Below are 15,479 nucleotides of genomic sequence, written 5' to 3' on the forward strand. Positions count from 1 at the left end.
TTCAACTACCTTGCCTGCTTTTTCGAATTGGATATTCTGCGTTCCCGATAGTTGATGGTGTTTTATCAGAGAACAACGCAGTCGAAATTCCGTTGTTTGGTGTTTCAAGCTGGATCGTTGACGGATCTTTATTTCCGGAATTTTATCGGATGCCAGAAAGCCGTAGGATACAAAGCCAAAGCGTCATAACCACTTAAGGAAGCCCTAGCCAAAGTTGCAACACAATCTTCCTCGATGGAGTAAGCGGATTTTCCCACCATCAAGTGCTCCCTGTTATATCTTTATAAATGGAAGCACTCGAGGCTGTATGGAAAAGCGACGGCTCGTATCACTCACCGGATTTGCAAACTTACGCCTTTATTGTAGACCAGGCGAAATTTTCGCGAACTGAACAGTAAAAGTTGTTCTTATACCGTGGGATTAACATAATCTTCGAAATCGATACGGCAGAAGTTTATATATTCGTATAATGGAGAACGACTCAAATATCTACCGTTTTGCAATTAACAAGTATCTTTTTTTATGGCCTCTTGCTCAATAAGCTGAATTAATAGAAAAATTGTTACACCCTTATGCGCGCATACAGATCATCATTATGGTATATCAGTTCATTATTGATAGATCATAATGATATTTCACTGTCATCTATGGGTACATAATGTTTCTACATGATTTGCGGTCTGTACTATCCCAGAGAAGGTAAAGAATCTACCTTAGCGCCCAATGCCAATTAATGTCTCGCTAACTAATTTATCGACTTATCTCCGAAGCTTATTAAGCTGCGCCACCTTGCCCTTCGAGATTGATACATTCTATTTTAATTTAATTTTTTTCGAATTCGATTACAAAATAATTTCGATAGTTTAATAAAAGTATTTAAAACATTCAAAGTATTACTTCCTTCATTACCAATTGCAGGATTTAGTTTTATGTAACACGGAAATGGAAAGGGTCAAAGAATTTACAGTAGATGTCACGCCTATCCAGTATCATATAGAGACACTACGAGCCACTGTCCGCCATGTTTGGGCTAAATCCTACGAGAGAGAAAGAGATATACACTCTTAACACAACTCTTACGTTTATGGCGGTATTTTACTCCTGTTTACTTCACGTAAATAGCTATATACATAGGTATATCAAGAACTAAAATAGTATACAATTAGAATAGTACAACAAAAAACATTTTTTATTAACTTAGCAAACATATATTTTTCAAAAAATGTGTTACAATTAAGATTAGTATAATTGACAGATTTAAAAATCAGCGGGAATAGACCAAAAATGACGGACCAATCAAAATTTACCTTCTCGTGGCCAGACTCTGATTATAGAGTCTCTAGTATCATAGTCTGCGCCTATCCCATACTTCGTTTGTGGTTGCTGCCTGCGGTGGTACCGTGTATTTTTAGTTGCGTGAATTTTCAGCATTCCACGCAACATGTTGGAAAAAACGTCTGCCACTGATAATAATCAATTGTCCAAAGAGGATTACTTAATTATGCGTGCTAAAGATGCGCTGCCAGTCGACATTTACGCAGCTAAATCCTGGTTAATTACAGCCAAATCCTTGTTCCCTCATAGCGCGAAGGTTCAGGTTAGCATCCATGTTTACTGATTCACATTTGTCAGTTTCTGCGACGAGTAGCGGGCAATCGAATTTGCAGTAATAACGTGTATCGTCTGCCTTGTAGTTTGAGGCGTATCGGATTGAGAAGCTTTCGAAAAATGTGAAGGAAGCGGCTAAATGTTTTAGCGAGATGTAAGTGGTGTTCAAATCATACATTATAGTAGGACACGTTTGAGAAACGTAGCTTTCACACGCACCTAAACAATCATTTAAATGGGAGAATAGATTTCAGAATTTTCCAGATGATCGTGACATATGGAAAGAGATCGAAACAGTGACGGCGTGTCTCCGTTTGGAACAATCCGATCCGGAAGCAGAATTTCTATGTCAAATGTTCCAACACATACCTCAGGAACTTCAACACAGATTGCTCATTATGACCGCTGATCATAGCGAGGATACGATGGAGCATTGTAAACTATTGCTGCTGTTATTACGAAGATTTCCCCAAACTATAGCCACTCACGGAGTAAGCATCTCGAGTTAACGAGTTCGAGATACTTGTATTCGTTGTTTCGCTTCTTAGCTCATTGCATTTTCAGCCTCGCTTAGTAGAAACTCTTCTAACCGCAGAGAAACACAGTCAACCCGGACGCGCGGTAAACGGATTTAGGAGGCTACTGGCGTGCGACGCCTTGCCACTTCTTGGCACTGCGCCGGTAGAACTGAATCCACGGCTCAGCCTGAGGCTGCTCTGCAAAGCGGTAGAATTTTACTTGGCGTATATACAGCAGCCACAGGACAATCAAATTCAACATCCATGGGATAAGCTATTTCAAGTGGTAGAATTAATTGGGAAGAAGTTGGGCTGGGAGCTGAGTAGCTTGTTCTCGGTAGCTTGGAATAGAGATACATATTGCGAAAGACTTCATCAGTATGCGGTTGCCCATGCAGCGAATTTATGCGAGGAACTGGTTGTTAGGCAGCTGTTAATGTGTACTGTTGTGGTATTACTGCGGATATTAAACGAGCATAATTCGCTTATTAATAACGATGAAACTGTGTATTGTCTGGTAGAAGCGTTTGGGGAATGCGTGCACTCGCCGACAGGTGAGACAACCACGCGTAGTTTACTGATTCATGAGTTTCTCTGTTTATATCTTTAATGCGTTCGTCTTGATCGTAAACAGAATTGAAATTAAAGAAACGAAAAAGGGAGGACAATGGAGGGATTGCAGTAACAAGCGATGGTGACTACAGCGGTAATGGTTTGGCATTGGCTGTAAAGTTGTGGGATCTGTTGCATAGTAGCGACTACCTGCAAAGAGAAATAGGGAAACTAAACCAACAGCTTCGATTAGATACGTGGCTGAATTGGTTTCTAACGGATTTAGCTGTGTACAAAGGGTTGCACCATGAAGTGCTAGCAAGATTGTCGCAAGAAGCGGGTGGTTTATCTGTTCACCTTCGTTTAGCGAGCACATGCTTTTTCTTGAAAGATTATAAGGTACACTCGCGCGTTGCTCGTATATTTATCTCGTAAGAATTGTTCTATGTGTTAATACTTTTTAAGGGGATGTTAGAATACATAGTATTAGTAGTTAGTGCGTTGCCATCAGCGTCTGGAAAAATATCTCACAATTTAACAGTCCCTTGTGCGAGGCATTTACATTATTTAACGCTTGCACGCTTTCCCGTCATACAGTATTGTTGCAGGCTACTTCTTTCAGCGATAAAGGTAATCGGAATGAAGTTGAAGTCAAGTTTGTTCCAATTACCTTTGTATGCTGACGGTCTTTGTTTTTGAAGGAAAACTTTTCTTTACCCGGTGGCGTGGGGGATTTGGCCATAGGACATGCATTGGTGTTAATGCAAATCGATTGGCCGCAAGAAGCTACTACTTTATCAACAATTACGGAGAGGATAATCAATCGCGGATCTTTCGCTTATCCATTATTCCAAGCGTACATTATATGCGTGGATATCTTGGAGGAGCTGACGTATCTGTGGACGGAACACGGGGGCGGTGTATCTTTGGACATAGCCGCGGGATCGGGAGTTTTACAAAGTATATGTTGTTTCACATATGCTGTACTTTTTTATACATTTATTCGCATTACATCATTGTAAAAAATATTACAGATCGACGCATCACTACCCGCGGAGCCGACAAAGGCGTTCGCGAAGAAGTGAAACAAGCGATGCGTCGGCAAGCAGCTCGAGATGGAATCGATCCTCTGGATGAGTTATTGCAAAAGTTCATTATTACCGAAAAATCCGCCATTTTGCACAGTTTAATCATTCAATAAATTATCTCAACCTTCCTCTCGGTAACAGATTCATAATTTGAATAGAATCGTATAATTTTTTATTTAAAAATATACACACGATTTTCTTTAAAGCCAACTTTAATGTTTTATATACACGGTATATTAAAAAGAAAAGTTGGTGTGTAACAATGTCTATAGGAATATGTTAGACGCTCTCTGCTCCGATATTTCTTCCTACTTTTTACATAATAACCTCTTTAGCCATACAGGGTTAACAGTACATGGTTATCGAACTTCGATAAGCCATATTCGAATATAGAATGACACAATTAAGCGATAAAGTTCGTACAGAAATAGTCACCACTATCCATACTGCACTGGATATTATGGGAACTTGATGCAACATAAGTATCTCGTTTAGTAAGGATATTAAGGATTATAAAAATCTCAAATTATAAAAAGGAATAAGTAAACATTTCAAGTTTCGTATATTGCATTCTATCTAATGTAGACATTTAATTGAAGGGCACTTAGCAGTAATACTTTGATACCAGGCATAAAAGACGATATTTCACTAAAATCTGGCCCTGACACCAACAGCATATGAAGATCTAAGCCTCCGACGTAGTTCCCGCTTTGTACCATCTGGGATATTTTGTGCAGTACTTGCAAAGTGTTCTGGGACAACTATAAAATACATGTGAATGTTTATAGGCCATGTTTCGAAGCCGATAATTGTATACTATAAAGTAAGAAAGTAACGTACCTTGTTTTCTCTAAGGCAATCGTACAACATTTCGAGTTTCTTCGACACATCTTCTATTTTTCTTTTGATTTGCTGGGAAAATAAGAAAAGTTCGATTATCTTCAGTGTAATCTAACTGTACGGTTATAAAAAGAAAGATTCGGCTTACCGGATTCTTAGCATTCTCATAACACTGATTCTTCAATTCATCGAATACTGTCTTTAAATGTATATGTTGTTCCGGTATCGGTGCTTTCGGCTTCTCAGGTTCGACCGCAACGCCGAGTGTTGCAGGTTGCAACGGTTCCGCTGGTTTGGCAAATTGGGCGCCCATACTCTGAATGTTCTGATTATACTGCTGTGGATTGTAGGGTCCTTGCGGGTCAGGATAATATTTTTCTTGGGGCAAAACCTGAAAAGATCAGAGAAAAATAATATTTGAATACTTAATATTTTACACACTTTTAATGCCATTACTTACATGCTGCTCTGGCTGAGGTGCAGCACCTCTCAATGGATGCAAAATGGGGTTTTGATGCTGGTAATCCGGTTTCGACTGCTGCACAAAATGTAAAATTGTTATGCTTAAAACCAACACCCTTCTCTTATCAATTAATTGTAGCAACAACATTAGCGATAAGTAAGTACATGTTGTGATATGTGTAACATTCGCGGTACATGAACTTTTCTATGAAGCGGTTGGAAATGTCCTTGTGTATCTCACACTGTGGTATTAGTTTATTTAATCTCACACGAAACTGAAACTGTTATTTGCGATCGATTACATCGAACTTTTAAACGTAACATAAGGGGAGTACATTTTGCTAAAAGGTAGATAGCAATCGTGAAACAGTGGAAACTGCACTCAATCTCTGATAGTTGTCTACCTTCGTATTCACATTCTTCGAATGTTTTTCTTTCCATTTCCTGGTGCCAGCATGCTCCGCAGACATTTCATTTTTGTTGTATAATGCCAGTACTGGCTATATTATTTGAATGCATGTATCATCAGTACAATGTTTGTAACGCTTCATCAATTGCATGACTAGTTGTCTTAACACGTAACCTGACGTATACTAGTAGATAAAACATATTAAAATAGTTACTTGTGCTCGGGACGGTTTTGCGATTGGTGGGTCATTCCATCCGGCAGGTTGCAGTGGCGCTTGATAGATGCTCTCGTTTCCATACATTTGGGTTTGTGGGTGCGGTTGCGATCTAATTGGCTCGTACATTTGGCTTTGTTGCTGACTCTGCAACGGTGATAATATGCTAGGCTGAACTTGTTTAAACGGTTCCGGGTCTTTCGGAGTAGTTGAGAAACTTTGTCCAGGGTATGCAGTTGTAGCCACAGGAACTTGCGGTTGGTAGGTGTTTAGCGACGAGTAGCCTGGTAGTGGAGGAATTTGATTACTATACGGCGATGCCTGCTGAGGGAAACCAGTCTGGCCATACGTTGCAGTAGATTTTACGGATGGATCTATAAGATATTTTGATCTCGCCTGAGGACCGACACTAGGTGGTCGGGATCCAATTCCGCTTGATCCAGTTGTAGGAGGTGGCGGAGGAGGTGGTTGAGAAACAGGTGCGGAAGTGTAAGAGTGGGATGTTTGATACTGATCGTATTGCATGGATTGTATTTGCGGTTGAAGAGGGGATAATCCGAAAGGTTGCTGTTGCTGTTGAGCATTAAACGGATTTGTAGATGGCACGAAAGACTGTTTCGCAGGAGGAGCGTTCGTATCGGCGAAAGGCCGTGCTTGTTCCCTTGCAACAAGTAATGGATTTTGTACAGTCTGTACGGGTCTCCTTGTTTGATCGTAATAATTCTGTTGCATCGCTGGCGCTCTCGCCATGCTTTTAGGTTCTTGAATATAGCCTAAGGCTCTGCACAGGCGGTCTTTCAACATTACGATTTTTTCATCTTGGCTATTTCCGAGATAATTCAGCGCAGCATCAAGATCTCCCTCTGACGCCAACATCTCAGCATAATGAGATAAAACGTTGGCAATCTTTCCTTCTATCTGTATATCTCTGATACCTTGCATTTCCAGAGCTTTTTGCATTATCATTACTAGTTCCACTACTTCTTGAATATCAACATTCGAGGATTCGATCATTTTATTCAGATTACCGGAACAGATGTAACAAATCTGAGCTTCCTCTTTCAGGGTTTGATCGTCGCACGATGCCAAACGATCTCCAAGCATATCTGCGGCATACGAAATAGATTGAGAATTATACGTCATATGTTTCTGCGCTTCCAAAAAATTCATAATTTCATTCATACCGCACAAAGTAGATCGTTCTTGTGGGGTGGAATGAGTAAAGATTCCAATCAGTACTTCTTTCCAGCAGTTAATGTCGGTATTTTTAACAACCTCGGCCCAATTTTCACTAACCAATGAATTGATAAGAGAATTCAGAGCACCAGAATGCTCCGAGAAGTATCTGTACTGGGTACGCGCCAGTAAATCGGGTCCAGCAGCCATTGAAAGAATTACCGCATCCGCGTATCTTTTATTGTCAAAGCATAAGGATACCGCAGCTTCGATGTTTCCTAAGAGGATTGCTTGGGTAATAAGCCCATCCTCATCTGTAAAATACATTAGATTAGCATTTCGTTAACAAATCATAAAATAAATGAAAAGATAAATTCTCAAGCGAAATTGTAAAATCACCATCGGATAGATTTAATTGAAAGTTGTTATCCTTGGCCGCAACCGCGGCTGTCTTTTTACACTGTTCTTGTGCGATAGCGTCGAATGCCGCGCTTCCATCTATAATATTTCCATTAAGTACCTAAAGCAATTACATTTCGTAATCTCAGAGATATTTTCTTATTTACTCAAAGCACTTTAAATTATTTAAACTGAAACGTACATTATTCATATTTCCAACCCCTTCTGTAATGTTGTTTATGTCATCGATAGAAACGAACTGGTTCAATTTATTATTCATCGTTTCCACGTCATATCCCAGTAATTCCAATATTTCTTTCGTCACATTCTCGCCGAAGTATGCTCCCACACAATTCCATATCTTTTTCCTATGCAAGTCACTCGTATTGTCGGCCTTTCCTTTACAGTAATCACTGTACTGCTCAGTTTTAAGAACCTCCTCCAACTCGTTAGAACGTTGAATTAAAGTCGGCTGCGTGATTACTTGCGATATAATAACTCTTTTATTTGAATTCAGCGGCATATTGGGATCCACAGGCTCGTTTTCAAATATTGTCAGTTTACCACCGAACTGAAAAATGTTACTGTTTTTATAGACAGCATCATCGATTTAATAACGTGCTGTAACGTGCGCAGATCTATATGCGATCGTATATAACGAAATCCAATGCTTACACCAAAAGACGCTCCAAATGGTCTTTTTAACCATTTCGGAGCTTTCGTCAAGACGACAGCTGGTTCAGATTGTTTCATAGAAGGAGGCTGAGTAAACGGATCCATTCCTGGGAAAGAATCTACAATTTGATTGGATGTTTCTACAGATGTCTGTTGTTGCCCGCCCAATAAGGAATAAATTGCGGCATGCCCATCGAAGCTAGTCCCCACGACTAATCCCGGATGCCTCGGACACCAGGAGACATCGAAATTCCATTGATTGGTTTGTGCTAATTCGCAAATCACTTCACCATTCTGTATTCGAAGACAGAAAAGAATGTGAATGGATTCGTTACTATTTTAAGTACTAGTTATTAACAGACATACTGGTGCATCCGAGTTGGGATTCCAGCACAATATTCGGTTATCTTTGGCACAACTCAGGAGGAAGTCCGGATCGTGTGGATTCCATGCAATCGACAAAACTCCGCGCTGATGGTTTTGGAACGTTTTCAATGGTGACGTGGCGAACCTCAAATCCCATAGCTCAATGATTGGGGTCTGATCATCCTCCGATGCCAGGCACAGCTGTGTCGCAACATCTGGATGCCACTGAACCACTTTCCACCGTACCTTCATTTAAGACATTATACATGTAGAAGCCATAAAATTAAAAGTAAATTCGAACGTGTTTTGAAATTAAGTTACTTTTGAATTCGCATCCGTTAGCTTGATTATGGGCTCGTTCTTTCTCAAATCCCATATGACACAGCGCTGTGAGAAAGTAGAGGCGAGAATGTGTTGCACTGCGAAAATAAACAGGGACTGATTAATCCTGGTTTTGGAATCATATTGGTAATTTAGATAGTACAGTGAAACCTTGCTTGTTCCACGCTATATATTGCACATCTTCTAGCGGTTGACTTTTAGATCCAGGAGACATCGGAGTACTTGTATTAACAATGTCCCATATATAAATTTCGCTTTCAGTTGCCCCTGTCGCCAGTAAATTTGCTTGGAATGGATTGAAATCGAGCGCTCTGACCGGACCTGTGTGTCTGTCTGGACTACTTATTAGACAATTACTATCGCTAGCCAACATTTTGGCAACCGAATAAATCTTGATCGTGCCATAGTCGCAGCCTCCAACAATGATGCCAGCCGGGCTGGTTCCATACGAGCCCCATATGATTTTATGAAATCTAGAAGTTTCCCACACATATAAAACTCCGGTAATTACTTAGTAATACTTTTACGTGCATTAGGACGACCCATGTTCAACCTGTGGTCACTCGCAACACTGGCTTTCAGTTCCAAATCGTATCCCGGTTCTTGCAAATTCAAGGAATACAGATCCAGGCTGGCAGATGTGTTAAAGCTCGCGTCGAGCTGTTGGGCTGCAGTTCCAGCAGCTAATAATATCGGGTGTTGAGCAGGCGGAGACCATGCTACATTGACAGTCTTGAGCAATTCCTTTACCTTCATCCTTGGCACGCTGTAAGGCGAATTACGTTTGCGTTCCATGTAAAATACTTTCAATTGATTACATCGTCAAAAGTTATCTAAGTCAAGCGATGATCGTGATACATGTCTCTGCTTTTAGTAAACAACAACACGTCTAGGCATCTCGTAACAATACAAACTGTGTTACTATGAATGATAATATTACGACTGCATTAGACAGTATCGAAGGTTCAGCGACCCACTGCTACCTCGAATTCTAACACGTGTTACATATACGTACTGGATATCTATCTATCGTGCACAGAATAGAAGATACGTAATTTGCTTAACGGTTCCTCACCTTAATGAATTCAATTAATGGTAACCGAACGAAATTTACAGAAACGAATCCCTAACGTCAAACGAGCAGCAGTCACCCGTCAACTTCTTCCAACGTGGCCAACCGTACGTTGGGAATGGTGCTGACCTCTTCGGTATTTTCCTGATACGTTAATTCTGTCGCTCGAATGAATCGTTCTTCTTGAGATTACCATGAGAGGAGAAGGAAAAGTGTTTCTAGTTTCTATCGTGCGGCATGTTACTCAATTATACGATTAGTTACGCTATTTCTAATGCAGTTGGTGCTCTTAATCGTAGTAGCGTGGCGACTAAGTGATCTTGCCCTAATAATAGTGAACTTTCAGATGAAAAATGTGAAACATATACGATGTAAAGAGTTACATGATTTATTTGCGTTTATTTTAATGAAAAAATAGACTTCAAGCATTAAGACTACGTTGTGACACGTTACTTGGTACTTAATTTATTAGAAAGTAGGGGCACGGATTCTCTTGGTACGGCACTGTCTTATTCACAGCGTCCTAATAATTCCTTGAAGCAGGGATTGGCGGGCTTAAGCTACATTGATGGAGGGAGAAACACCTACAGGAGCGGTGGTAATGTGTGAGTGACTGACGCAGGCGCAGTTGATGTACACATTACCACCGCTCCTTTAGGTGTTTCCCCCTTCATCCAGCGTAACTTAAGCCCGCCGATCCCTGCCTTGAACTTCAAGGCTTGAAGTTCATTCCAGTTGTCGTATTACTAGACATCGCTAGAGGTGCGTGCGTGGTGTTGTTCCGCTAGATCATATTCGATCCATTAACGCATCGATCGTGTGGGATTATTGACAAGTAATAGCTCTCGAAGAAAGTGATACATTTCGTTGAGAAGCTGTGCTCGCTATGTGAAGATAAAGGAAGTCGTCCTACTGGTGATTCACGTTTGTTTTGAGGAAGAATTCTGGGACTACTCGGGTGCAAACTGTGTGCTGCGCCCGATGGGATCCGTGGTAGAATTTTTAAAGAGATCGTGGTAAGCTGTAAACATTAAATGTCTCTGTTATTCTGTATGAGTATCGCGTATACTTTTGTTGCCACACGAGATTAATACATTTCATTTCAATATTCGAATTTCAATTGTGCAGAAGTTTTTAGTGAACGATACTATACGAGAATCAGGGATTATTTAATTGCCAGCGCTGCTAACGCGCGACCGATTCGTTACGAAGTTCATCCTGACTTCTGTAACTTCTTCCAGTTCAAGGTAGACGTCGGAACTTTTTCTTTTCCCACGATGACCCGTCGTGAGAAGCCCATGATAACGGAAGTCCGACTTGGACGATAACAGTTAATTATTCCGCAATGAGATAAACGGGACTGTTCTGAAAATTAGTGAAGCTCGAGACAGTGTTCTTTCGACGGGGGTCACGATGTGGCCACGATTCAGGCGACCATGTCGCACGTGGCTGATCGTTGTTCCGATCATCGTGCTGACAGGGATATTCTTTGTTTGGCTGAGGAAAAGTCGGGAAACCGAGGATCCTCGCAACGATTACGCTTCGCAGCGGTAAGTGATTGACAAAGCAAGCACCACTTGGTTATCATTAAAATAACAATCCGAATCGAGTTTCGCCGTCACCTGTTGCATCAGTTAGTGCAGACCGGGGGTTCTCTGTTTTCTTTGTGTATGAACTTGTTTATAAAGTCAGAGCGGAATGCCTTGGAAAATTTCGATTGTTAATTTCAGACTTTTGGGCAATCAGAAGGATTATATAGATCGTAGGGGAATACATGTGGTAGTAGGTCATTATATCGGGGATTCAGTGGATCCCCTGAAAACTCCGAATATCACGAAAGGTAATTTTCGGAACAGTGGGTCATGCCGGCGCATTCTTATATCCTGTTATTGAATTCTAGAGCTGCTTAATAAAAATATGTTCGATCCACGGCCGTTCGAGGGGAAAAATGGCAGCCCGGTGCTCGTGCCGGCGAAAGATTTCTATAGAATGCAAGAACTCTTCCAAATCAATCGATTCAACCTAATGGCCAGTGATAGGATACCTTTAAATAGATCTCTGCCAGATGTCCGAAGAAAAGGGTAATCTCCACGTTTCACATTAACGGTAACAGATCGACCGTGGGTAACGAAATCATTACGCAGGTGTGTTTCTCGCTACGCGAATTTGGGTAACTTACCGACAACGTCGATTATCATTGTCTTTCACAACGAAGCTTGGAGCACATTGCTCAGAACTGTGTACAGCGTTATCGACAGATCGCCGAGGCATCTGTTAGAGGAAATCATTCTCGTTGACGACGACAGTGATAGAGGTACGGCCGAATGGCGGGAGTGTTAATTCTCACGCGCTTCCTATTTCTCTCGCCGCCCCACATTCAATTTATTTTGTCCTCCCCTGTCAGAGTTTCTGAAGGATGCTCTAGATGAACATGTGCAGAGTTTGCAGGTGCCTACTAAAGTCCTTCGCTCTCAGAAACGTGTGGGTTTAGTGAACGCGAGACTTTTGGGCGCGAGCAAAGCCAAAGGTGAAGTTGTCACGTTCCTCGACGCCCATTGCGAATGCACGGTTGGTAGGTGAGCTCTTCTTTTCACAATTCCCGCGATACACAGAACGAGGTACAGAAAAACGATATTCCAACTTTGTGGTTTTGTTCTAACGCGTTGCAGGGTGGTTGGAGCCCTTACTCGAAGCCGTTGCTAGGAATCGAACGAGAGTCGTATCTCCTGTCATCGATATCATAAATGACGATACGTTTAGCTACACCCGGTGAGCTGCGAAGTCACATTCGTTCGTAGTTAAGATACCCGAAGACTATGCAGCGTATTATAACATTATAGATCTTTCGAGCTGCACTGGGGTGCATTCAATTGGGACTTGCACTTCCGCTGGCTAACGCTGAACGGCCGGTTGCTGAGAGAGAGACGCGATAACATCGTTGAGCCGTTCAGAACGCCCGCTATGGCCGGCGGTTTATTCTCCATGAACAAGGATTATTTCTTTGAACTAGGCAGTTACGACGAACAGATGAGAATTTGGGGCGGCGAGAACTTGGAGCTGTCGTTTCGGGTGTGGCAGTGCGGCGGTAGCGTTGAAATCGCCCCCTGCTCCCACGTGGGGCATCTCTTTCGAAAATCATCGCCGTACACTTTCCCGGGCGGAGTGGGGGAGATTCTGTACGGAAACCTGGCCCGAGTGGCTCTGGTTTGGATGGACGATTGGGCAGAATTCTATTTCAAGTTCAATCCAGGTAAAGGGAGTTGCGATTAGGAACCTAAGTTGCTGGTTGAAGTAAGTTCGTTATTAAATTCGCCCGTTTTGTTACAGAGGCGGCGAGATTGAGGGACAAGCAGCCCGTTCGATCCAGACTAGCTCTGCGCGAAAGATTGCAGTGCAAAAGCTTCGAGTGGTACTTGGATAACGTATGGCCGGAGCACTTTTTCCCAAAAGATGATCGATTCTTCGGGCGGGTGAGTGGAATTTTAGATAATATCGCTGAATCGAAGACCTGTTTGTTAAGTTACCACATTTACACACCAGATCGTGCATGTCGCGTCAGACAAATGCATTATGCGACCAACCGCTAAAGGCGCCTATTCACAGCCCTCGGGATACGCGGTCCTCGAATCGCGTATCCCACGGCCAATTCTTAACCAAATGTTCGTGATGACAAAAGCTGGGGTTGTAATGACGGACGAGAGTATCTGTCTCGACGCGCCTGAGCGCGACACTCAGCACAAAACGCCAAAGGTTAAAATAATGGCGTGCAATGGCCATAACAGGCAAAAATGGGAGTACAACGAACAGGCGAAGACGTTCTTGCACGTTTCTTCTGGTATGTGCTTACAATCGAGTAACGACGGGGGTCCTGTGATTGCTGCCTGTACGGGAAACGTTGACCAGCAGTGGTTGCTGGAATCGGTTCCATGGAAATAATATTACCAGTATTTTTTGTACGCATTTACGAGCATCGGACAAGCCAATCGCCTTATCAAAGCGGGGCAGCTGAAAAAGATGTATTTTTTCAGATACTTTTAAGCAAACTTACCGTTTCCTTAATTTCACTTTTACACAGGTGAGTATTTCTCGCGCCTATATTTGATCCGCTGTAAATAAACATAAATGACGCAGATTTGTAGGTACTGTTAACAATTTTTTTTTGTCATTTCTACTCTCGCATACCATTTAACATCACCACTCACTCGTGTCCGTGTTTTGTATTCGTATGATAAGATAATCGCCCGGTTGATGCAAGCAAAGAACCATAAAATCAGTGATTATGTTTCGACCAGTTCGGCGTTTCGAAGAAACACACGTGTGTCGCGGACTAATTTAGAAATTCCTTAAATAGCTAATTCGCTGGTCACGGTTCCAGAGAAGATGATCGCGGCCGGTGATTCATAGAGTGACTAAGGTCACGAGCGACGAATCATCTTTTCATTGTCCTCAACACCAAGGTTAAAGCCGTTTCCGAGATTGCGCGCGCGTGAGTTGATTTTATTTTTTTTTCGAGTCGTTCCATCGATTTTTTAAAGCCAACGCTCCTCCGTGTCCCGTATCAGTTGGAATATCATTTTGATACGAAAAATACGAGCACTTTATTCGCGGCCTGTCCGGAGTAGTTTACCGATATCTGGGTCAAAGTCGCGTCCTCGGCGAGGCCAAGAAGCCACTTAGCTCGAAGTCGGCCTAGTCTCCCTGTTTGTTCGATGCACGCTCACCTACAGGCCAAGTTTGGCTGAGATGAGTGAGCCTTTATTTATGGATCGGTATCGCTCCGCCAGCAGGGAAACCGCAATCACCATCGACGCGTCTCTTTTTTTTTCGCAAATTCCAGCTCGCGGGCTCCGCTGATTCGAGATAATCACTGAGAAATTAAATAATAAAAGGGTAATTGAGCACGCCTACTTTAGTAATTCAAACTACGAATTATTAGTAAAAAATTTACCCTGGCGGTTATAAAGACTGTCATTCACGATGATCGATAAGGGAATATATTGATCGGGATCGGAAAGCGAGGAAAAAGTCTTCTCCGTTGGAAGATTTATGATCCAGTCGCAGCGGGAGAAAAAAAAGGTACCGTGGTCACGAGGTGGAAAATGATTTATAACGAAGATCACTGGACAAGTCGTCTGTAACATTATTGTGACATCTCGACTCGCTTCTTGTCCACGCGTTCGCGTCTTCGTTTCGTACGCCAGTGCGTTCCGGTTCTCACACACCTATGACCCTGGGCAACCTGGCGTTTCTCGAGTTAATTACCAGTCCTCCTGCTGGAGAGGCCCGGTTGATTTTCTGGAAACAGGCCCGTTCCCCGGAGAACCTGAATTTCCAAGCTCCGCTCGCGAAACTGTCTGCATTATGCCGCGGCGGTGCGGATGTATGAAAATAGCGATCGTTGCATGGTATTCCGTAGAGAAGGAGTCTCAAAATTTAAATCTCCAAGGAAAGAATTGCTCGATGTAAATTCTTATGTGTTGGTACGTCCAGGAGCCTCCATTAGAATTTCGTATTTGTCAGATGTAGACTGTTATAGCCCGGCAAACTTTCCGTCGACTCGACCGCGCGGATCCGTCTCGCAATCGACAAAAATTAAGTCGCTTAAAAACTACCTGGGGAAAGCTGTCCGCTCGCGTCGAATTAAGTCATCCTCGTCTTCCTTTTACACGCGAGGGAGAAGGATGTTAAGTGTAACTCGATCAGAATTTCGTGCTGATTCAATAAGCTCCGAAGCCTAGCGCGATTTCACGGGCGACGT

At 42.3% G+C, this 15,479-nt stretch overlaps 3 protein-coding genes across 8 annotated transcripts; 2 read left to right on the forward strand and 1 right to left on the reverse strand.

Annotated features, from left to right (window-relative positions):
* Positions 1-1,399: 1,399 nt before the first annotated feature.
* Positions 1,400-3,893, forward strand: Ints10 (integrator complex subunit 10). Its single transcript, XM_076818063.1, has 8 exons — positions 1,400-1,597; positions 1,695-1,762; positions 1,856-2,099; positions 2,173-2,680; positions 2,761-3,077; positions 3,144-3,308; positions 3,380-3,638; positions 3,713-3,893. The coding sequence occupies exons 1-8, from the start codon at positions 1,442-1,444 to the stop codon at positions 3,877-3,879; spliced, it is 1,884 nt and encodes a 627-aa protein (XP_076674178.1). The 5' UTR covers positions 1,400-1,441; the 3' UTR covers positions 3,880-3,893.
* A 416-nt stretch (positions 3,894-4,309) lies between these two features.
* Sec31 (COPII coat complex component secretory 31) lies at positions 4,310-9,879 on the reverse strand. Of its 5 annotated transcripts, none has more exons than XM_076818056.1 (15): positions 9,725-9,879; positions 9,203-9,415; positions 8,800-9,122; positions 8,629-8,726; positions 8,308-8,553; positions 7,942-8,235; positions 7,469-7,837; positions 7,267-7,387; positions 6,876-7,181; positions 5,692-6,797; positions 5,473-5,568; positions 5,067-5,141; positions 4,755-4,997; positions 4,607-4,678; positions 4,310-4,527 (listed from the first exon to the last, which is right to left on the reverse strand). In XM_076818056.1, exons 2-15 carry the CDS (start codon positions 9,403-9,405, stop codon positions 4,339-4,341), a joined length of 3,741 nt encoding a protein of 1,246 aa, XP_076674171.1. In that variant the 5' UTR covers positions 9,406-9,415; positions 9,725-9,879; the 3' UTR covers positions 4,310-4,338. The 5 variants fall into 5 exon arrangements, with proteins under 5 accessions (XP_076674171.1, XP_076674169.1, XP_076674170.1 ...); XM_076818054.1 differs by having other exon boundaries at positions 5,067-5,144; XM_076818055.1 differs by lacking the exon at positions 9,725-9,879 and adding an exon at positions 9,665-9,685 and having other exon boundaries at positions 5,067-5,144.
* A 572-nt stretch (positions 9,880-10,451) lies between these two features.
* LOC143372135 (polypeptide N-acetylgalactosaminyltransferase 3) lies at positions 10,452-13,853 on the forward strand. Of its 2 annotated transcripts, XM_076818065.1 has the most exons (10): positions 10,452-10,737; positions 10,963-11,271; positions 11,452-11,561; positions 11,622-11,802; positions 11,866-12,035; positions 12,126-12,293; positions 12,391-12,490; positions 12,562-12,971; positions 13,049-13,191; positions 13,262-13,853. In XM_076818065.1, the coding sequence occupies exons 2-10, from the start codon at positions 11,135-11,137 to the stop codon at positions 13,655-13,657; spliced, it is 1,815 nt and encodes a 604-aa protein (XP_076674180.1). In that variant the 5' UTR covers positions 10,452-10,737; positions 10,963-11,134; the 3' UTR covers positions 13,658-13,853. The 2 variants fall into 2 exon arrangements, with proteins under 2 accessions (XP_076674180.1, XP_076674181.1); XM_076818066.1 differs by lacking the exons at positions 10,452-10,737; positions 11,452-11,561 and having other exon boundaries at positions 11,134-11,271.
* Positions 13,854-15,479: the final 1,626 nt, after the last annotated feature.

This window comes from Andrena cerasifolii, chromosome 8, assembly GCF_050908995.1.
Source record: "Andrena cerasifolii isolate SP2316 chromosome 8, iyAndCera1_principal, whole genome shotgun sequence".
NCBI classification, from domain to species: domain Eukaryota; kingdom Metazoa; phylum Arthropoda; class Insecta; order Hymenoptera; family Andrenidae; genus Andrena; species Andrena cerasifolii.